This window comes from Tupaia chinensis, unplaced genomic scaffold, assembly GCF_000334495.1.
Source record: "Tupaia chinensis unplaced genomic scaffold, TupChi_1.0 Scaffold146187_1, whole genome shotgun sequence".
Lineage (NCBI taxonomy): Eukaryota > Metazoa > Chordata > Mammalia > Scandentia > Tupaiidae > Tupaia > Tupaia belangeri.
Window position 1 is genome coordinate 432,102 of NW_006206042.1, and position 22,910 is coordinate 455,011.

General features: G+C 44.1%; 1 protein-coding gene and 1 long non-coding RNA gene across 4 annotated transcripts in view; one reads left to right on the forward strand and one right to left on the reverse strand.

The window, feature by feature from the left end:
* Positions 1-17,542, forward strand: CD48 (CD48 molecule). 3 transcript variants are annotated; one of them, XR_003547969.1, is made up of 5 exons: positions 1-165; positions 12,026-12,334; positions 14,116-14,382; positions 16,063-16,374; positions 17,188-17,542. XR_003547969.1 is itself a non-coding variant. In XM_006168817.3 (4 exons), the coding sequence occupies exons 1-4, from the start codon at positions 93-95 to the stop codon at positions 17,280-17,282; spliced, it is 744 nt and encodes a 247-aa protein (XP_006168879.1). In that variant the 5' UTR covers positions 3-92; the 3' UTR covers positions 17,283-17,542. The 3 variants fall into 3 exon arrangements, 2 of the variants coding, with proteins under 2 accessions (XP_006168879.1, XP_006168880.1); XM_006168817.3 differs by lacking the exon at positions 16,063-16,374 and having other exon boundaries at positions 3-165; XM_006168818.3 differs by lacking the exon at positions 16,063-16,374 and having other exon boundaries at positions 3-165; positions 12,029-12,334.
* Positions 17,470-22,910, reverse strand: part of LOC114006215 (uncharacterized) — a 24,039-nt gene continuing 18,598 nt past the window's right edge. The window contains exon 2 of the long non-coding RNA XR_003547970.1: positions 17,470-17,855. This is a non-coding gene — a long non-coding RNA (uncharacterized LOC114006215). The remainder of the gene's footprint in view (positions 17,856-22,910) is intronic.

Below are 22,910 nucleotides of genomic sequence, written 5' to 3' on the forward strand. Positions count from 1 at the left end.
GTATCGTGAGTTCCCTTTCTACCTTCGGCCACTTTCTTTCTAGCACAGCTCTCGGCTGTCTCCACCGTGTCTAAGAAGCTCTGGAAATCAGAATGTGCTCTAGAAGATGGTGTTTGGATCTGAAACTGTTACTGCCTCTGTTGTTTCTTGCGATCAGCATTCAAGGTATTTTCCACCACTGACTTCTCATATGTGTGTACCGAAAGCATAGTCAGATGGAAGGGAGGGGGGAGACAGGATGTAGTTCAACCCTGAGGTGGGATCTGGCCTCCAGGCAGCAGGTGCTCTCACCCCCATCCCAGGGCTCTGGCAAGTTTGGGGAGCCTTCCTCAGCCTTGGAGAATGGGGTCCATCTCTTTTCCCAAAGGACATGACAAAAGCATGGGGAAATAAGGCCCCTCATATTTCTTCCCACAGCCGGTCGCTTGTGAAGTCGTGGGAGAGTGATTTTGTACTTTAGTGAGAGGAAGCTCTTCAATGGTAGCTGCTATGTTTTGTGCTCAGTCACTCTGTGTTTGTGCTCCTGTAGATATTCTTGGAGATCTCTGTATGAGGGGACTTCTAAAAGTTCATGGAAAATGGAAATAAAGAATGGGTTTATTTTGGTACCAAAAGAAAGAAATCTAAACGTTGTTTTTTCCTAATACATATTTTCCACAAACTTTTTGAAGTCCCCTTCAGTACATGCAAGGAGTCGTGTCCTGATCCAAGGTGATAATAGTCTTTGTCCCAATGATCAAAATTGCAGGACAGAAAACTTGGAAAAGATAGTTCTGCCTAAGGTCTCTGAATGAGGATCTGAGAAGTTCAAGATGCCTCAGTATCAAAGGAGCCCCCAAACATCTCTGATTGTTGTGTTAAGATTGATTCTTCTGCCAGGGCCTGTTCCGGTCCTCCTTGTGTGCACGACAGCACTACCTCTCCTTTTCCTGCTATGGCTGCCTGACCCTCTTTCTTCAGCTATTACCTGACTCCCCAGGACAGCTAAGAAGCAGGGATTTAAGCTCTTATCTTTCTTGCTGGTCTCCCAAAGAAATACTGGGGTCTTTAGCACTCAAAGGGTTTTAATCCTCATCACTTGGAAAAACTGAGTGAAAATGAACAAGTAAGGGGAAGTTACACAGCATCATAAGAGTACGGTAGATGCAAAATTCAGAGATAAGAGAGCAATGCTCTATGTAAACATGGTTGATAGCTAACAAGGCCTGTCGGGGTGGTAGTCCTTTGAGGGTGGCTCAGGATTATGTAAATGCAGAGACACTGTCCTCGGGCTGGAGTTGTGCAGGCTCCACGGTCCTGACTCAACTCACGGGACATTGGTAAGGCCTCGGCAGTGGGGCCGATGTGAAGTACGGTCCAGTTGTTCGGAAAGGTAGTATTGCCAGCAAGAACTGAAATATTCCAGGGCTGGGCCAGCATGTAGCACCGGGTGGTTAAGGCACTGGGTTTCATGTGGCTGACTCCGTGGCTCAAGTCCCAGATCTGATGGTTTGAAAAACATGCCGAGTACATGTGTGTGTGTGCTTAAAATCCTGAGAGGAGAAAGGATTATGGTATGGCCATTCTCCCTGGGCTGACTTTTCACGGTCCTTCTTTCCACGGTCCTTCTTTCTCTCTGTCTCTTTCTAGTGAGTACACTTGCCCTATGGCAGAAATCTTTAGAAAAAAAAAAGAGAGAGAGAGAAAGATTCTAGGACTTTCTCTAGACAAGTCAAAAGCACTTTAGGTTAGCATTATCCCTTTGTGTAAATTGGGCAATAAAATAAAAATTAAGGATTGATTGTGTGGTAGGCATTGTGGGAGGCATTTTTGTATATGATCTTGTTTAACTTCAATGAAAAATTGGTGAGGTCTCTATTATCCGCATTTTTCAAATGAGGATACAGTCTCGTCCCTTTGTGTGCTTACGGTCAGATCAAGGTGGGTCCGTGGGTCATCTCAAAGGCTTCATGCACATGGCTGCTGACTAGGCTGAGGAGGACTCCAATAGCTGGGTGACTTGCAACATCCAGAGTGTCCCCAGAGAAACAGCAAACCTGTGTGGTCTTTCCTAACCCAGCACTTCAGACCACAATTCTGCTGTCTTCTATCCACTGACACCATCATCAAGGTCTGCCCAAATTCAAGGAGAGGGAACATAAACTCTGTCTCATGATGGGAGGAATGACACATATTTTTCAGACCTTAGGAAAACTACTATAATCTTCCCTCCCCTCAGACTTATTGCTCTCTCACTGTTCTCTGATTTAATAAATGTATCTCCATTTGTCCAGTGGTCCAAGCCAGGATTCTAGAAGTTACCTTCAATGATTTTCTTTCTCTTACCTTTCATGTTCAGTGAATAACTCCAATTAATTCTACCTTCATCTCTCTCAAGGGCCAGCCAGTGTGTGGTGGTTTAGGTGCTAAATTACATACAGCTGACTACACAGTTTGAGTCCCAGACCCAGCAGCTTGAAAATCATGCCAGGCACATACCCAAAATTCAAAATGGAGGAGAAGGGATTGTGGCATGGCCATCCCCGCTGTGTATTGACTTTCCTCTCTCCCTCTTTCTGTCTCTCTCCAGTGAGCACAAGCACCCTGTAGTAAAAACAAAAACAAACATAAAAGAATATCTCTCAAATAGGTCCAATTTCACCTAATCCCACTGCAACCTATCCTGGATCAAGTCATCAGTTTCTCCTTTCACCCCAATAGTTGCCCATTCCACCTGTTCTTTTCACTCCATTCTATGTAACCTATTCACCACACTGCCATTGGTATACATTTTCTACAATGGTTGTCTGTTTATATCTGCTTAAATTTCTTCATATCCCAGTAGCCAATGAGAAAGCAGAACTCTGAAGAGGAAGCTCACAGTCACAGTGCGGTCACTTCCTGCCCTCCTCCAGTCTATGCTTTAACCAGCCCAACTACTTTCACTTCTTTAAATGAGACTTGCTTTTATTCTCTGGCCACTTGATACTGTTCTTTTCTCTTCTGGCTGGAACACTCAGTAGTCCCAGTCCTCATCGTTCTGTGTCTTAATCCCACTTATATTGATTCCTACTCACTTTTGCTGTGAAATCCTTTGTGACCCCCAAAATCAAATGATGCGATCCCTCTTATGTGCCCCTTCAACCTTCCATATTTTCCCAATCCTAACATTGATTACCACTAACGGAATTGTTTGGTTAATTGTCTCTATTCCTTGAAGTGGAAGTGCTTTAGAGAAGGAGCTATATCTAGGTCCATATTCTCTAAGTGCCTTAGAGAAGGAGCTACCCACACATAACCTAGCACATAGTAAGCGCTTACTATATAGTTATTAGGTGAGTGAATTAACTTATGGACATGTGTGTATGGATAAATGGATGGAGGGATAGAAGGAGGAAGAAGGGAGTAAGTTATAGGTCACCGTTTCACCCAAGTCTTGCTGGCTCTGAAAAGTTGTCTTCCATTTCCCATGGTGGCTATTTCACACCTTCACCCTTATTCTCAAGACATCTTACTTCAGTCCTCTGCCCTCTCAGCAGAGCTGCCTCCTACTTCACTGAAGAAGTGGGAATCAGAGGTCATTAGGCAGGAAGCCCTTCCATTTCCTGACTGTCTCAATCCAAACTAGGAGCTTCTCTTCATCACCAGTTGCCTTCCTCTTCTGTTTTCCCTCAGAGGATGAGGTATCCCCCATCCTGTTCCTTCAGCTCTGCTCTGAGCCCCCAGCATCTAATCCCATCAGTCACCTCCTTTCACTCTGTTCTTTCCCTCCACTTGCTCCTTCCCTTGGCCTATCATAGCTTATGTTTTTTTTTTCCTTCCTAAATATTAGACTAAAAAAAGGAAAAAAGTTATCTTTACCTTTCATGCTCTTTTACAGAATACAGTCTCCTTCCCATTCACACTGACATCTCTTTTTATACAAATAATTATTTATTTAATTTTATTTATTATTATTATTCTATAATTTGACCAGAGAGATAAAGAGAAAGTAAGAAAGCAAGTCACCTGGTTTGGGGCTCAAACCACGGTCAACCATGTGGGAGTCCAGTGCCTTAACCACCATGCCACTGGCCGGCCCCCACACTGACATCTCTTGAAAGAATAGTTCATTTCTGGTATATCTTCTTCCTCTACATCAGATTCCACTGTAATATTGTCTTCCAGTTCATTATACTTCATATCTCAGATAACAATACCCTGTTGTCATCCAAGATACCCTTCTCTTCTCACCCAAGACAAGATAAGGACAGATATGGCTTTACTCTCTACTGACAAACAACTTCCTTAAAGATTTGTATAGACTTGATAAATATTTGATCTCATCAGAGAACTCCAGATTTTCTACATCAACATCTTCAAAACTCACTTCCTTTTCTTGCTTAAGACTTTTGCTAGAAACCATGTGACTTGTTTTTAGAGTAGTCAGGACTTCCTTTAGATAACCTCTTTCTCTTACCTGGGCACACTCTTTGGTGCAGGATTATGAGTTCCTTTGATGATTCCTGGCCCTCCCCCTTTATAATTCTGCCTTCCTGTAGACAAGAAACATGGTGGACACAGAAAGCATATCTTTCTTTTCTCTTATTTTTAGACTTTATTTATTTGTTTAATTCCATTTATTATTATTATTTATTTATTTATTTTTAGTTTGACCAGAGAAAGAGAAAGGAAAAGTGAAAAAGCAAGCCGCCAGGTCCAGGATTCAAACTGAGGTCAGCCATGTGAGAATCCAGCACTTCTAACCACCACATCACCTGCTGGCCCGTTTCTTTTCTTATTATAAGCTATAGGTAACTTTATGCTAAGCATCCAGACACATTACCAACTACTTTTTCCTGTTGGATTGAAATAGTAGTTTTCACCTACCTTATGAAAGATGGAACTATGGATCAGCAGGTGACATAGAGGTTATGGTGCTGGATTCTACATGACTAACTCTGTAGTTCAAGTCCCAGATCCAGTGGCTTGAAAATCACGCTGGGTAAGTGTGCTTATGTGCCCAAGATCCCAGGAGGAGAATGGAAGAGAAATGATTGCAGTGTGTCCATGCCCCTGGGGAGTGATTTCTCACTTTCCTGCCCCCGTGGAGTGATTTCTCTCTCTCTCTCTCTCTCTCTCTCTCTCTCTCTCTCTCTCTCTCACTCTCTCTCTCTCTCTCTCCGACAAGCACATTCACCCTACAGCTGAAGAAGAAAAAAATCATTAGGAAGGCAAATCAAGATTTTATTAACAATGAACTATTTCTTTATTCTCAGTAAGAGTCACAGTCTACCAGAGCAGACTTTTTTAGAATCATTGCACATAGGTGATGAAGGAGGGAGGGAGGAAATATACGTCTTGTGTGTGACTTTATCTTGGCACTGATTATATGTTGAAATAAAATACTGATTAATGTTTAATGCTTACTACCTGCCTCTGTCATCAGAGAGCAGGTGCGCTAGATCATTCTGTTACTGATAACAAAAACACTGAGTTTGGATAATTTCAGAGAATAAAGGTTTATTCAGCTCATGGTTTCACAGGCAAGAAGTCCAAGAGCAAGGTCAGGGTCTTCTTGCTGCAGTATAGGACAGCCGCGATCAGGAGCATGTATGTCTGTGTCTCCACTGTGGTCTCATTCCTTCTCCTTATGAACCCATATTCAGTTGGTGGGTCCTACTCTGACAACTTCATCCAATCTTAGTCACCACTCAAAGGCTCCATCTCTTAACCCTCTAGTTGGGTTGAGTTTTCTTTATTTCTTCTTTTTTTCTATAGGGTGTGCACACTCACCAGAGAGAGACAGAGAGAGGGAAAGTGAGAAATCACCCACCAGAGAAGACGGTCATGCCACAGTCCCTTCCCCTTTGTTCTCCTTTTAGGATTTGGGGCACACATGTACACACATCCAGCATAGTTTTCAGACTACTACGTTCAGAACTGCAGTTGGCCATGGGAGTTCTAACTGCCTCGATCACCATGCCACTGGCTGACCCTAAGTTTTCTTTTGATACAGTCACAGTACAACCAAAATCCATGACTTAAGTTTAGGGGGAATCATTTCAAACCGTAGTTGTAGGTTTGTGCTATCTTCCTGAGTACATGTCTAAGACTTGCTGGAGACTGTCTGCAAGGAAGACACAGCCGGTAGTTATCAAATGGGTTGGGAGTGGGGAGATTTTGTCCTTTGGAAGACATTTTTGGTTGTCAGAAGTGGAAAGATGTTACTGTCGTCTAGTGGGAGGAGGCCAGGGGATAAACATCCTACAATGAACAGAACAGTTCCCTCCCACTCCCCAAGACAAAAAATGATCAGGGCCAAAATGTTCCTAGTGCTGAGATTGAAACACACTGGTCTAGGCCACCTATTATCACTTCTATTAGTATATATGGAAAAAAGTAACAAGATGAGAACAAATGTGGGCTATATGTATAATGATTTAAAGTCTTGGAGAGAACATCCTCCTAAGCTATTATGTTCCAAGAGGCCAGACACTCTGTCTGCATTGTTAGGATCAAAGTCGAGCACAGTGCCAGGCACAGCGTGCTTACACAGTTACTTCCTTGGACTGTATAATTCTGTCAGGGGACTATGCAATGTGAACTGTACCAGTCAGAACTGGGAAATGAATGTCTACGTGTATGAATGTCTCTGCATATGGCCCAGAACAGAGTAAGTGCTCAATACATATTTTTTAAAGTTATTTATCTATTTTTTTTCAAGGAAAGCAGTTTTAGCTTTAATAAGTCAAAGAAATGTTAAGGAAATTTGCTTAAAACTTAAAGCCAGGAAACAGGTTAGGATTCTGTTCAAATAGTAGGTACATGAACTTGTCGGCAGCTCAAGACAGGACAAAAATTCTTAAAACCAGAAAACAAAGCCTAGAAGAAAATCAGCAATGTTTTAATTAAAAGTCATAAAATTCTATTTCACCAGTTCAGTCTCATGTACTTTATCTTCTGTTGTGGTTCAATTTTCCCAATTAAATTCTGGGATATAATATTCAACTCCGGACTTGTCCCTATTGTCCCGACCCGGGGGACAGTCGAACAGATTTCCTGAGGGAAGGAGTGAGAGATGGGATGAACGACGTAGTGTTACAACTCTTCAGGGTCATCCGTTTATTGTGGGCAGCATGGAGATGACACAGTGTCACAGCTCTTCAGGGTTGTCCAAAGATGACGCAGTGTCACAGCTCTTTAGGGTCGTCTGGAGATGACCCAGTGTTACAACTCTTCAGGGTCTTCAGGGTCCTCTGGAGACGACGCAGTGTCACAGCTCTTCAGGGTCTTCAGAGTCGTCTGGCGATTGTGGGTCAGGGATCGTGGTTATATACATGTTGGTGGGCAGTGATTGGTTGTTAAAAGGTGGGTTATGATTGGTTCCTTTTGTGGACCAATCATGAGGTGCCGGATATGCAAATCAGAGGGATTCTAAGCTCACCGATTTGCTATGGGAAGTGGCCAATCAATGTATGGTTTTGAAGGTGAGGTTTTGAAGGGGAGCCAATCATGGCCTTTGCCATTGTGTAATTGTTTGCTGAGAAACCAAAACCTAAGGGCGATATTCGCTGGTGCACAGCCTCCCACACCCTATGATTAAGTTTCTTAGTTTTTGAACTCTTATTTCTGTGTGTCTATATTTAATTTTCCTGGTATAGCACTCCCTTGAGAAATTTTTGTAGATCTGGTCTGGTATTGGTAAATTCTTTCAGGTTTTGTTTATCTAAGAATGTTCTTGTCTTTTCTTCCCATGTGAAGGAAAATCTTGCCGGGTACAGTATTCTTGGTTGAAATTGCTTTTTCCTTAATACCCTGAATATATTTCCCCATTCTTTCCTTGCTCACATTGTTTCCCATGAGAGATTTGCTGTTAGCCTGATGGGTTATCCTTTGTAGGTAACTTGACGTTTCTCTCTTGCCAATCTTAGTATCTTGTCTTTGTCTGTGGCTTTGGTCAATCTGGCTATAATGCGTTCTGGAGAAGATCTTCTTGGGTTGATTCTATTTGGGATCCTTTGTACTTCTTTTTTCTTCTTTTATATTTTCTTTTTTTTTTTCTTACATTTTTAAATACATTCAATTACATTATTTAGCTTACAAGGTGATCATTTCAATATGTGAACATTTCTCCCCGATCCAGTTGATCAAAATATAACAATACTACCTCTCTGTCTCAACAATGCTGTCTCCGTATCCCTCCTCCAAATGTTTTTCCCCAGGCCTCACTCCTCCACACACACCACATCTGGCATTCACACCCATCTCTTGTGTTTTTGTACTTCTTGAGACTGGATCTTTGAATGCCCCTCTAGGTTTGGAAAATTTTCTTACAAGATTTTATGGAATAGATTATCAATGCTCTTATGAGTTTCTTCACCTTCTGGGAAACCAATAATCTGGATGTTTGGACTTTTGATGGTATCTAGTATTTCTCCTATATTATTCTCATTTGGGGGGGTGTATTTTCTCAGTCTTTGTGGTGGATTTTTCTAGGCTAGCAATTCTATCTTCTACAACTGAAATTCGATTTTCTGTATGATCTAGTCTGATTTTAATAGTTTCAAGGGAGGTTTTGACTTCCCGTATTACAACCTTCATCTCCAACAGGCCCATTTGATTCTTTTTTTATAGTGTGTATTTCCTCTTTCAGATCTTGCAAGAATTTCCTCACCTCCTGGAACTTGTCAGCTCCTTTCTCTTACCTCTTCTGCAGTTCATTGTCTCTCTTCTCTTCCATCTCTGTTATCCTTGTCACAATGAACATTCTAAATTCTTTATCAGACATTTCCATGAGTTTCATTGTACTGTCTGAGGATGAAGAGGAATTATTCTTTTCCCTTGTAAGAGAGATATTTTCTTGCTTTCCCATATTTCTTGTGACCCTGTGGTGATTTCTAGTCATCTGATGGATGGTGTGTTTCTGCCTAATTCTCAAAGTTCAATCTGCATATTCAGAGGTGTGCAAAAGAAGGTGATCTGCAATCTCTCTTCTGTTCCATTTTCACTCTTTGTGCATCAGATTCAGTGGGAATAGATGAATATTCTGACCCTAATTGTATTCAGATGTTAGGATCCTGTTGACTTGGACCTTCCTAGACACTTAGTGCCTAGAGGTAGAAATAATTCTGGAGGGGGAAGTCTCAGTAGAAAAATCTTCATTTTTGGTCAAGAAAAGCAATATTTCACAGCTGAAATTCTGAGTAACTATCTCAAGATAGGCCTGGCCTTGGTTTTATTTATCTATTTTTTGTAAGCAAGAGAGACAGAGAGAGAGACAGAGGGATAACACCCCCAACAGGATCTCCACACCACTGTCCACACCCAGCCTCAGCCAGTCTTGAGTCATGGATGCATGTGTGTCTGGCATACCCAGGGAGATTTCGGGATATGAATTGGGAACCTTACCGCATGGATTAACCTTGCAAAGCACTGATGTTTATTTCTATGTCACCATCTGGCCTCTTCCATGAACATTTGGTGAATGGATGGATAGTTGGAAGGATGAATAAATAGGAATTTGAAAGCCCTGGGGACACAGACATTTTTATCTTGAAGAGAATGTTTTTGAAATGACAATCATGTGGAAAGTGAATATCTAGATGTGAGCAATGTTGAAGAATATGACTGAGATTTGGGGACAGAATCTGACACCAGAGTGCTGTGGGTCATATTCCCCCTTTCCTCTGCATTTAGCTTTTTTCTACTGCTCTTTCTAAGCCTATGTACACAGATTCTTACTTCTCCTTCCACAAAAAGAGCCAACAGAACTTTTTCCATCTTGCACCATTTAGCTATTATCTTTTCTTCCTCCTAACTCAACCAGGTGTTTGTTTGTTTATAACCTGAGACTTATACAATGTGAGGTATCCTCATGAAGAAGGAGAAAATAAAGATCACAATGACAAATACAAATCAAAACAAAAATCAGTTAGTTAAAATAAGAAAAGAATTCTCAACAAATCACAAGTTTTAAACAGTTGACAAATCAACAAATAATTTTCTATTTCTTGTTTCTATTTCTTGTTTCTTATATGCCTTTGTGCTTTTCTTCCCTTAATTCCCTACCTCTCATCCTCTGCCAACTCCCTCCTCCCCCTTCTTCCATACTGTCTCTGGCATGTACAGTTGTTTTCCATGCCTTTGTTTTTTCATTTTATGGATTCACTAAAAATATTAATTAATTTAAAGACTTTCAATAGCAAGAACAACTGATATATACATATTTATAAACACATGTCTTACTATAGGCATAATCCTCAGTGAGTAAAAAGAACATACTACAAAGTAGCACCTTGCTGGGGCTATATAGCTCACTGCAGTCATTAAATAGATATTAATAGATATTTTTAATGCATTTTTTTGGAGGGGAAAAGTTTTGCTATAGGGTGCATGCTCTTGCCAGAAAGACAGAGAGAGAGCAATTACCCCCCCCCCCGAAGGGGGATGACCACACCACAATCCCTTCTACTCCATTCTCCTCTCAGGATCTTGGGAATGCACACACACACACCTGGTGTGAGTTTAAGCCACCAGGTCTGGGACTCGAACTGTGGTCTACTACATGGGAGTCCAGCAATGTAGCCATTACACTATCTACTGGTACTATTTTTAATATAAATAAATTTTGTTTTAATAGATCAAAATCAAAAGATGTTAAGAGAAATTTGCTTAAAACTGAAAGCCAGGGAAAAGGTTAGGATTCAGTTCAAATAGTAGGTAGACAAACCTATCAACAGTTCAAGAGAAGTCAAAAATCCTTAAACACAGAAATCAAAGCATCAAAGAAAATCAGTAATGTTTTAGTCTCAAGTAAAAAAATTCTGTCTCACTAGTTCAGACTCCCATAATTAATCTCTCTTTTATTGAATTTGCAGTGTTACTGTAGTCTGATCTTTCCATTTAAACTCTGGAAGTTAATATTCAGCTCCAGACTTGTCCTTACCATTAGGTTGGCCATTCTCTTGGTTGTTTCTTATACTCTTATTTCTGTCTGACTTTAGTTTTTCTGGTATAGCACTCCCTTCAGCACTTCTTGGAGAGCTGGTCTGGTGTTGGTAAATTCTTTCAGGTTTTGTTTATCTGAGAATATTTTTGTCTTTTTTTTTCCATATGAAAGTTAATCTTGCCAGGTATAGTATTTCTAGTCAAAAGTGTTTTTCACTTAACATTTTGAATACATTTTCTCATTCTTTCTTTATTTGCATTGTTTCTGATGAGAGGTCCAATGTTAGCCTTATGGGATATCCTTTGAAATTAACTTGACATTTCTCTCTTGCCAGTTTTAGTATCATGTCTCTGTCTGTGGTTTTGGTCAATCTGGCTATGATGTGCCTTGGGGAAGATCTTGGGTCATTTCTATGCAGTTCCAGTCACAGACCTGGCAGCTTCAAACTCACACCAGGTGCATGTGTGTGTGTGCCCAAAATCCCAAAAGAAGACTGGAAGAGAAGGGATTGTAGCATGGCCATCCACCCTGGGGGGGGGAGGGGGTGTGATTTCTCATTTTCTGTCTCTCTTTCTCTCCCCTTCTCTCTGGCAAGCACATATGCCCTATAGCAAAATCTCTCTCTTAAAACAAGAAAAAAGCTTGGGCAGAACAGAGACCATGCATGTGTGTCTGTGTCTGTATGTCCTTGTAGCCATCAGGTTCCAGTCACGGGAGTCCTACGCTGATGCCCAATTGCTTCCCAAAAGCCTTGACTTCTCACATCACAGTTGAATTACATCTCCATCCTCTCAACATTGTTAAAATGGCTCACCAGATTTCAATACATGGGTTTGGAGGGACACATTCAAATCATAGCAGGCACACTCCTACCACGGGACCAACCTTGGTGTCCTTTTCCTTTATTGTCCAGGGGTAAACATAGACGGATTATAAACAACACGCCTACTTCTCAAACTTCAACTTTCATTGACTTTCTGATCAGAGAACTAGGACCTCTGGTGAAGACCATGCTTATTGCTCCTGGGCAGAAATCCTTTCTCTCCTCCTTGCCTCACTAGCCCAGGCTAAAACCGTGGGCTTCTCTAAGGTGACTCTCGCTCTGATTCTCATCAGCAGATCATTCAGTGCCTGAGATGTTCAAGCTCTCTGGCAGCAATGTGACTCTGCAAATCTCTGAGAGCCTGCCTCAGGACTACAAGAGACTCACCTGGTTTTACAGTCACAGCCAGAAGATTATAGAATGGGAGCACAACCAGCCAAGGACCTTTGGTCTTCAATTTAGAGACAGGGTCCAGCTTATTCGTCAAAGTGGTGCCCTACATATCACTAATGTCCAGAGAGAAGACAGCAGCACCTACTTCATGAGGGTGTTGAAGACGGATGGGAAGTTGCAAGAGTGGAAGATCACCCTGAAGGTGCTTGGTGAGTAGGTGGGGGAAGTGCAGGAGTGTTAAGACACGAGTCAGAACACAGGAAGTGATGAAAGCCAGCGTAAACATTGCTCAATGAAAGCATGTGTGTCAAGGGGGGTGGAAGCCAGCAGATGGTGTGGAGGTGAAGGCAGCTGGATCCCATATGGCTGACTGAGCAATTTGAGTCCCTGACCTCGCAGCTTGAAAAACACACTGGACATGTGTGTGTATGTGCTCAAAATTCCTAGAGGAGAATGAAGAAGGGGCTCTACCCCCAGAAGGGTACTTTTTCACTTTCCCTCTCTCTGTCAAGCACAAATGCCCTATCCAAAAATTAAATTTAAAAAAAAAAAAAAGCATGTGGGGGAGTACAACAATCTGAGAGGGCTTTCATGGAGGAGATGGAACTAGACTTCCACAGCCCAGGTTGGAAGTGCTTCTATAGCCTCTCCACACATACAACCCAGAAGCAAGCTCTGACCTGTAAGTCCTCTGCCAGTTTTAACCCGATGGGGTCTGAACTGCACTCATTCTGTGTTCTACCGTTGACTAGAATGAAAGAATCCGAGAGGAGCTGAGGTAAACCGGCCCTAGTTAAACAAGGGCCAGAAGTTAGGATTGCCTCTCATCCCATCTGGCAGCAGGCTGACAGTCATGATGACCAGGTGACCTCTAGATGTGGGCCATGTTTACAACCGACAAAAGTGCTTCCCATGGACGGTGCCATTTTATCTTATTAATAGCATGCTGTGAGGTAGAGTTATTTTATAGACGGGGTAAACACCTTGTTCAAAGTCCCTCTCCCAGAATTACATTCAGGACCCAGGCTAATCTCACTCCAAAGCGAGCATCCTTTCTATTTCATAACTGATTCATTCCTTCATTTATCCTTTCATTAGATACTTGTGGGGCACCTGCTATGTGGCAAGCACTGTCCTAGACACTCAGATACGGACATTAACAGAACAGTGCTGTTAAGCACCTCTGGTGTGTGCTGCTGGGGGTTACAGGAGATTTTCCTCCAGCTCTGCCAGAATCCAGGAAGACAGCACCTTCCCCAGGTAGTTATGCAAAGGGTTTTTGCATGTGCCAGGTGGAACCTCTTATCTCAGGATTCTCACTGAATCTGAACCCAAGAATTTTTGAGGCACAGATTATCCAACGTGCCAGCTGTGACCACCACTAGAGAAAGGGTCCTGGGACCAGCAGTTAGCATAATGGCTATGTCGCTGGACTCCCACGTAGTCGACCGCGGTTCGCGTCCCAGACCCGGTGGCTTAAAACTCACACCAGCCGCGTGTGCGTGCGTGCCCAAGATCCCGAGAGGAGATTGGAGGAGAAGGGATTGCGGCGTGGCCATCCCCCCTGGAGGTGATTTCTCTCTTTCTGTCTCTGTCTCTCTCTGGTGAGCACACGCGCCCTGTAGCGAAAATCTCTCAAAAAAAAAAAAAAAAAAAGAAGAGAAAGGGCCCTGAACATCTCAGCCAGCTGGCATACCAACTCTGATTCTGACTCCAGCGGGTCTCTCAGCCAGCACTGGGCCATTCTATCTAGCTCAGGAAGGGTCACAAGCTTTGTTCCTGGGTGCATGTCATGGATTCTGGCTCCCTCTTCTGGATCCAGCTTAGTATCATCCCCAAGGAGTAGCTTCTGCAGTCTGGAGCCTAAGAGGTCAAAGCTGCTCACTGGCTCCCTCTGCAGGGACCGCCCCTCCATGACTCTACCTCTTCAGGTACTCACAGCCTAAATGCCTCAAAAATACATAAATCCATTGTCTCATTCTATTTCCAGATCCTGTTCCTCAGCCTTCTATAACCATTGTGAAGGCAAAGAAAGAGCACAACACCTGTTACCTGAATCTGTCATGTGTGGTGCCAGACCAGTCTGTAAATTACAGGTGGTATGACTACTCAGGGCTCCTTCCAAAGGAGCTCCAGAGCAGCAGGCTGGAAATCATCGTTAGGCCAGAAAACTTCTCCAAGTTTTACATCTGTGAAGTCAGCAATCCTGTGAGCAGCAAGTATGGCACTGTCTGCTTCACATCACTCTGTATCCAGGGTAAGAAATGCCTACAGGGAGCTGAAGTGTGCACAGAGTTACTTGTTTTCTGATGAATAGAGAAAGATGAGGGGATCCTGTGAGCCTCCTGGCCCAGAACATGGAGAATAGCAAAAGGGAGTTGTGGGTTCTACTCCCAGCCCTGCCAGCACACCTCACCTGGGGGAGCTCAGAGCCTTCGTCTGCAAAGGGTGTTTGGCATGGGATCTCTGGTGCCCTCTCCCTCTGCCCCACTCTAACAAGGCCTGGTTCTGGGGTCTGAGGCAGGGTACATATAGGATAGTCTGAGACACCAGGGTGAGCAGGGAGAAATCAGAACAAGTGAGAGAGCAGTCCAAACATTGCTGAGCAGGGGCCCAGGGCAAGTCTGATAGATAGCCTACGTCAGCCAAGGAGAGAAGGACCAGAGACGAGCAGGAGTGAGAGCTGATCCTCCGGTGGAGGCTGCTCTGCCCCAGGCTCGTGTTCCTTACTGAGGAGGGAAAGGCAGATTCTGGGTTCAAAAAACTGCTGGTGTTCACTCCTGGCTCCAGAGCAGACCTACACAGGTGCTTAAGGGTATGGGTTTTAAAGTCAGTCACATTTGGGGTCAATCCAGGGACTGTCACTTAACAGCTAAACAAATTACTCAGTTTCGCCAAGTCTTAGCTTCTCCTTAAATTAGACAATCTACTGTTCTAGTCCATTCCATTGCTAATAACAGAAAATACCTGGGTCTGGATTATTTTAAGAGACTAGTGGTTTATTCACCTCATGTTTTGGAGACCCAAGGAGCCATAAGAGATCTGGTCACATCATGAGGGCAAGAGCAGAGTGACTGTGTCCATCCATGCATTTTTGGTCTGGTCTTTCTTCTTACAAACACACCAAACTCAATTATGGGGCCCCACCCCAATGACCTTAATCCTGATCTCTTTCCCAAGGCCCCACCTTTTGACATCATAATTGGATTAAGTCTACACCCTCCTAATCTCATTATAATAGTTTAACACATGACTTTCAGAGAGCTATTCAAATTGCAACACTTACCTAACACAGTGCCTGACACGTTCCCAACGAAGGGTAGCCACCTTGGGCTCAGTCTCCTCAACCGTGGAGATACTAGGGTTCTGGAGATCCCTTCACAAATTTGGGTCACTATCTCTTGGGACCAGCAGTTAGCATAATGGCTATGTCGCTGGACTCCCAGGTAATCGACCGTGGTTTGAGGCCCGGAACCAGTGGCTTAAACTCACACCGGGCGCGTGTGCGTGTGTGTCCAAGATCCCGAAGGGAGAATGGAGGAGAAGAGATTGTGGCGTGACCATGGCCCCCGGGGGGTGATTGCTCGCTTTCTGTCTCTCTGTCTCTCTCTGTCTGTCTGGCGAGCGCACATGCCCTATAGCAAAATCCTCTCCAAAAAAAGAAAAAAAATATTTAGGTCACTGTCTCCAGCACACCAGGCCCTGTACTCCCCGCTCCCCTGAAGTCACATCCTGGGGCCTAGTGCGTATACTCATGTATGGAATACCCATAGCTGCGGTGTTGTTTACCTGTGATCTCTGACCCCTGGAGATTCTGCTCTTTCATGGTCTTCCTAGGCTTAGTCTACCCTCTACCTACGTTGATTTCTTTCCCTTTCTTTATCTCTGTCCCACACGTAGACTAAGGGGCCTATATGCCCTTCTTTCTCCTTCCCAGCTACCCGGCCAGTCTTCTGGCCTCTGCTGATGCCCTGCTTCAATGCTGTCACACACCCAAGGGCGCAGTTTGATGTCTGGCCATGAGACCACAGCCTGGAGAGGCGGTTCCAACCCTACCTTTATATCTGCACCACATCCTGAGATCTGGAAACAAGAAGAGGGTGATCCCTGTCCCTTATAAATTCGAGTGACTGTTCATCTGCAGAGAGGATAAAAGCAACAATATGCCCATTTCTGCAGCAGCAGGTGGCATGGAGGTTAAGGCACCGGATCTCACATAGCGGACCTGGCAGCTTAAAAATCGTACCAGGTACATGTGTGTGCATGCGTGCCCAAATTTCTGAGAGGAGAATGGAGAAGAGATTGCAGCATGGCCATCCCCCCAGGGGGCGATTCCTCACTTTCCCTCTTTCTGTATCTCTGTCTCTCTCAGGCAAGTACACACTCTCTGTAACAAAAACAAAAGCAAATCCATTTTTTTGTGACCCATGTTGTCACTTTTTACCACCCAAATTATCCTAGAAAGCTCCCCATCTCTTTTCCCTATTTTGTGACTCGTTCTCTTCTCTTTTGATTTTTTTCCCTTCCTCTCCTCTCCCCTCCCCTGACCTGTTCCCCTTTCCTCCTTCCTCTCCTTTTCTTTTTTTCTTCCTTTCCCTCTTACACCCTTTCCTTTCTTTCCTTTTGTTTCTCCCTTTCCCTTCCCTTTTTCCTTCCTAGGTGGTACAGAGGGAGAGTGGGATAAAGACACTAGAAGGGCAAGTGGCCCTTTTTCCCTCCAGTCAGCTGGGCATTATATGGTCTTCTGTCTCCACCTGAAGCTCCATCCTCCTTCCCTGCAGTTCAGTACAGGGGAGTGATTCTTTTCTAGGCCCACACTCCCTGTATCCCAGTATCCCAGCTAGGCTAGGGGTATTTAAGGGATTGCTCCACTCTGTGTATCTTAAGTCTGGAGATTAAGCTCTCATAAGGAAAAGAGTGTTCCAGGCACACTGAAATGGGCTTCAGGGAGGAAATTCATCCCTCTGCTGTGGAAGTTCTCATGCCAACATCAAGTACTCCTGTCCCTTCTCAACTCATTAACCTTGACAGCTAAATATTTGGGATTTTCTTGTTCTTTCAGCTGGATCCCCTGGCATAACTTGGTTTGCAACTTGTCTAGAAGTCATGGTGCCCATCCTTCTTGGCTTTCATCTTACTTTAAACGAGCTCATCTAACCCAAGAGTGAAACTTCAAGACCAGGGGGCCATGCCTCCATCAACAACCATGTTTCTAACCAAGGCAGAAGCCTGGGCTGGATGGGATGGTGGAGAGTCTGTTGTCGAGCCATCTACAAGGATTTTCAAGTGAACATTTAAAAAACTACAGTAATTATTTAATTTTATATCCGCTAGTTGTTTTTCAATATGTAATACATATGTAGATGCACGTACAGTGCTCCCACCAAAATAATGACAATAACATCATGCAAATTTTTTATTTGTTTACATAACGGTTTGATATGATTGTTGAAATGGATTGTTCCTGAGGTTGTTCACATCTGTCAGACAACGTTCCCTCCATCAGCCTGGACAAACTGGAACATGTAGACACAAAGAGGACCAGCTTGGCATCAGAGGCACCTGAGCACCAGGGTGGCTATGGAGATAGTTTGTGCAGCCCCTGACCTGTGTTCCAACATCAGGGTCAAGCCTCCTGGAGTTCCACCTCTCCCAAGAACCTCTTCTGGCCTTCTCCCCAGTCGTTTGCCTTGTTCCAAATCCTCCGGGGAAACACATGCCTTAGGTCTCCTGCAAACATGGGGTCAGGCTTACTCCCTGAAAACACAGCTTTACCACATGGAAGGACCCCCAAGTCTCTCAGGGGCAGCTGAGTTCACTCTCCCCTTTTCACCACTATAAGTTTGTGGGCAACTCTTCAAGTCCCCGCTACACTGGGGATCCAGTGCAGCCAGCAAATGGACACAGTGTTCTCACCAGGATCTCCCATTATACACAGGCAGGAGCCCTCAGATCCATCACTGACAACAGCACCAGCTGCCTGGTCTGCACTGCACATGCATGGGAAGAGAGCTTGGGTTTTGTCTGTTACCAGGTGACAAGCAGCCTGGGCTCCGTAAGACACTACCTGTTCCCAGCCCAGCCTGCAGCCCAATCCAGCCCCATGTCTCTTAAACTTGCACCTCTGTTCAGACTAGCTAGGCCTTCTTCTTCTGAGAAATACCCTGTGACCAGTAGATGGTGTTAGGGTTACATCGCTGAACTCCCACATAGTCAATGGTGGTTCGAGTCCTGGACCCAGCAGCTTAAAACTCATGCCAAGTGTGTGTGTGCGTGTGTGTGTGTGTGTGTGCGCGCGCGCCCAAGATACCGAGACAATGAAGGAGAAGGAATTACAACAAGGCTCTCCCCCCTGGGGGAAGGGATGTGATTTCTCACTTTCTGTCCCTCTGGCAAGCGTGCTCACCCTATAGCAAAAATGTCTCTCTAAAAAAAAAAAGAAACACTTTTTTCCCCCTCACTTTCCTTGGTGGAAGAAGAGTTTCTTTGGGGACACACACACACACACTGAGAAGTGGAATAAAAGCATTTCTGGGGAAGCAGTAAGAAGGAAAGAAAAGCCACTTGTTACCACAAATTAGCACATTCCCAGGTGCTCAAGAGCAGGACCCCTCCCCAGACACCATGTCACCGTGTTTCTATTCTAATTACTTAGAAATGTGAGGCGAGGCAAATTCCACCTTAGATGGCTCAGATCATAGGCACCAACTCTTCCCTACATCTTTCATCCCTCAGGGCAACACAAGGCACATACTTATTTATTTCCTGAGAGGGAGACCAGAACCCTTGATGGCATCTTCATGCCATGACCCTCAGCCAGCCAGGATCATTGGGTACGCCTGGCACAGTTGGTCCTCAGCATCACGCAGCAGCATCCCTACTGTCTGCTCCACCGGGGCTGGGTCTCAAGATTCGTAATTTGTGGAGCTCGGAGCAAAATGAAAATGTGAGTCTCCTTGTTCAAAAAGCAGGTTAGACATGCCATTAAAAGTACTAAAATAGGGGGCCAGCAGGTAGTAAAATGGTTAAGGTACTAGACTCCCACATGGACAACCACAGTTCGGGTCCCAGACCTGGGGACTTGAAAATCATGTCAGGTGTGTGTGTGTGTGTGTGTGTGTGTGCATGTGTGCCCCAAACCCTGAAAGTAGAATGGAAGACAAGGGATTGTAGCATGCCCATCCCCTATGGGCTGATTTCTCATTTTCCCTTTCTCTGTCTCTCCGTAGTGAGCACACATGCCCTATGGCAAAAACCTAAAAATAAAAGAATAAATGGACAAAAGTACTAAAATAAGGCCAGCCAGTTGGCATAGTTGTTAAGGCTCTGGATCCCATATGTTCCAGAACCCACTCGGTAAAATGCGTTTTTCTGAGTGGGGGAGGTGGGCTGTGGATTAGAAATAAGCATAGTAATAAACACACAAAGACATACAAATATAGAGAAGCAGGATCAGGTGGGCCCAACTTCTCTGATGGAGAAAGCCAAGATGGGAGCCAGCCTCAGAAAATGGGGAAAGAGGAATGGAATGCAAAGCCAGTTGTTTTCCGATGTTAATCGGCTGACTGAAATGAGAATGGTGCCATGTGATTTCTCTAATCTTTTGGGGCTGATTCTGATAAACACAGGTGACTTCCTTTCACCTGATACTACTTTGCAGTATTGATAACAGCACATAGCTAGTGTATTCATATGTGAATGCTTTCATTGCTATGCAAATAAAGCTCACAGACCGCATTTCTGCATATGTCTGAAGGTCACCACGTTTGCTCAGAATGGCTGCTCTCCACACACATGACTGACTGCCCAGTTGGGGTTCCAGATCTGATAAAGTGAGAATTACATTGGGTATGTGTGCTTGTGTGCCCAAAATCCTCAAAGGAGTGTGAAAGAGAAGAGATTACATCATGGCCATCATTCTGGAGGTGATTTTTCACTGACCAATCCTTGAGAGGTGATTTCTCCCCTTCCCTCTTTCTCTCTCTCTCTCTCTCCAACAAACACACAAGCCCTATAACAAAAAACTAAAAGTAAATAAATGAAGTGCCAACACATAAAGCTTTCTTCTTTCCTTCACAGTCTGTTTTTGCTTGAGATAATGTTTTTTTATTTTCTATTTAGTGATCTAACTAAAGACAAAAATATAAATGATTATCATGAAACTTACTGTCCATACTGTACAAGGTCAATTTTAAACATAAATGTAAGAAACTTCCATTCATATGGGGAATCATTAAAGTTACTCAATTTGTATGTTGTAGCCCATGCACTTATGTCTTTTGTTCTTACCAGAACAGAGGAAACATTTCACAGACCTAACCTAAATATTCTGATTTCACTTTTTTTTTTTTTGAGAGATTTTCGCTATAGGGCACGTGCGCTCGCCAGACAGACAGAGAGAGACATAGAGACAGAAAGCGAGAAATCACCCCCCAGGGGGAATGGTCATGCCGCAATCTCTTCTCCTCCATTCTCCTCTCGGGATCTTGGGCACACACGCACACACACCCGGCGTGAGTTCTAAGCCACCGGGTCCAGGACGCGAACCGCGGTCGACTACATGGGAGTCCAGCGACATAGCCATTACGCTAACTGCTGGTTCCCTGATTCCACTTCTTGATGCATACTTATCCTCCTAGTACTCTTGGAAAGCTGGCAGCATCCATAGCATCAGCACTCTACACTCATTTGCGTCTTCCAGAACTCCCGCACTGAGGGTCTGCTGTGCACCACAGATTACCAGTGGGGCACCACAAATGCCATATGTAAATGAGATGACAAGAAATGATGATGAACATGCATATTTCATGTAGCTCTTACTCCCACGGGCATGCTCCATTGTCCCCATGGACTTCACTTAAAAAGGGCCAGGTAAGGTCAGCAAGTGGCATGGTCATTAGAGCACTGTCTTCCCACATGGGTAACTGCGATTTGAGTCCCAAACCCAGCAGCTTGAGACTCAAAATAAATAAATAGATAAATAAATAAATAAATATCTTTAAAAAGCAGCAGGTAGGTCCAGTCGATGACATAGAGATTGGGGCAACTGGATCCCACGTGACTGACTATGCAGTTAGAATCCTGGACCTGGTGGCTTGGAAAAATACATTGGGCACTTGTATGCATGTGCCCAAAATCCTGAGAGGAGAATAGAGAAGAGATTGCAGCGTGGCCAACCCTCCTGGAGAGTGCTGTCTCACTTTCCCTCTCTCTGGGTCTCTGTCCTCCATGAGCACATGAGCTACATGGCAAAAACAACAAGAAAAACAGTAAAAAGTAAAATTATTAGAAGTTTCTAGATGGTGAGAGCAGAACACTAACTCATGAACTCTGCCCTTCTGAGCAGAGGGCGCCATGTGAGTTCTAGGGCACAGGATGCACGCTCACAAAGCCAGGTTTCCCTCAATGGCACCTAATACCTTATGCCAAGACAACTCACTTTTCTGGAAGCTGCAAGGCAAGGACCAAGCCTGATTCTCATGTGTTCCCAGATTCCCATCTGTTTCTATATATCAAAACTGAGTGGGTTAGAGGCCTAGTGGTGGCACAGTGCTAACACAACTGGTACGGAAAAGGTCCTCGGACCTCCTCAAGCATGCCATGCATACGTGTTTCATGATCTGGGCCAGCTGAGACTTGGGATAGGTCGTGGTGTGAGGACCCAATCAGAGATGCCTACTTCTCCATCACTTTCGTGGGAGAAATAAGTAAATAAACAACACAGAATAACTAAGTGGGTTCGTGTGTTCACTTATCGAAAAACTGAAGTCATTTGGGGCAAAAAGAATACTCCAGCATCAGCCCGAGTTTTCACCACATCAGCGCCACGTCAACTTCCAGGTCCCTCAGATAGCTCTGGTAAGCTCTGCAGCACTGCCCTCTGCTGGCTCCACTGCAGCAACTTTAAGTCAAACATTAACGGCCTTGGATCAGATTTTTGTTTCTTTAGCTTTAACTTGCCAGCATCACCTGGGAATCTGCTTAAAATGCAGACTCTGATCCAGAGGTCTAGGTAGGGACTGAGAGTCTTCATTTCTGCTCCCAGGAGATGCAGAGGTCATTGTTCATGCACCAACTTTTGTTTTTTGGTTTTGTTTTTGTTTTTTTTCTTTTCAAGTTTTTATTTGTATGCATTTTTTGTATTAAAAAGAAAAGTATAATTACCACAAATTACAAAGGACTAAAGCAGGACTAGAGTAACGAGTGAATCACTTCAGCCTGGAAAACAGATACTGTCAACAATGTTAATGTTATAATACAAGCTAATATAAGTATTTTACAGTTTTGTCCTTTAAAATGTGACATACTAGCACATGGTAAGGATCATATACTACAAGCAAGGTGGAACCTTCTCTGCAAAGCCAAATGACAAGTATTCCTCTCCAATGAGAAAGGGGCTGTAAGTCCTTATCACCTCTGCTATCCAATCACTGAAGGAGAGGGCAGGGCTGGGGAAAATCCAGGGACTTCCACACCAGAGATACTTTGGGGGCCATTCAGGAGGGTGCCACATGAACCAGCTTTTGAGCAGCAAGCCACATGATGCTTTCTTCCAGTTCTGACTTTAGTTTCATGGTTCTAGGCCTGTCCATGGCACTTGGTTCTTCTCCATTTCCTGCCCTACTTTGTTCCTGGTCACCATACTTCTTCCCTTCTCAAATTAAGGTTTCCAGTGGTTCCCTTTCCCACCAGATCCCATGGTTCCCAGGTGCTCCAGCTGTGCCCACGGGAACTACCTTGTCCAGCACAAGGATACACCTAGAAGATTTGCAAGGCCAGGCATTC

What these genes read in the sequence shown, in the direction of transcription:
- CD48 (XM_006168817.3), top strand. Translation starts at nt 93, where the DNA reads ATGTGCTCTAGAAGATGGTGTTTGGATCTGAAACTGTTACTGCCTCTG. An exon ending in TCTTGCGATCAGCATTCAAG is followed by an intron (nt 166 to 12,025) that starts GTATTTTCCACC and finishes GATTCTCATCAG; the next exon opens with CAGATCATTCAGTGCCTGAG. An exon ending in GATCACCCTGAAGGTGCTTG is followed by an intron (nt 12,335 to 14,115) that starts GTGAGTAGGTGG and finishes TTCTATTTCCAG; the next exon opens with ATCCTGTTCCTCAGCCTTCT.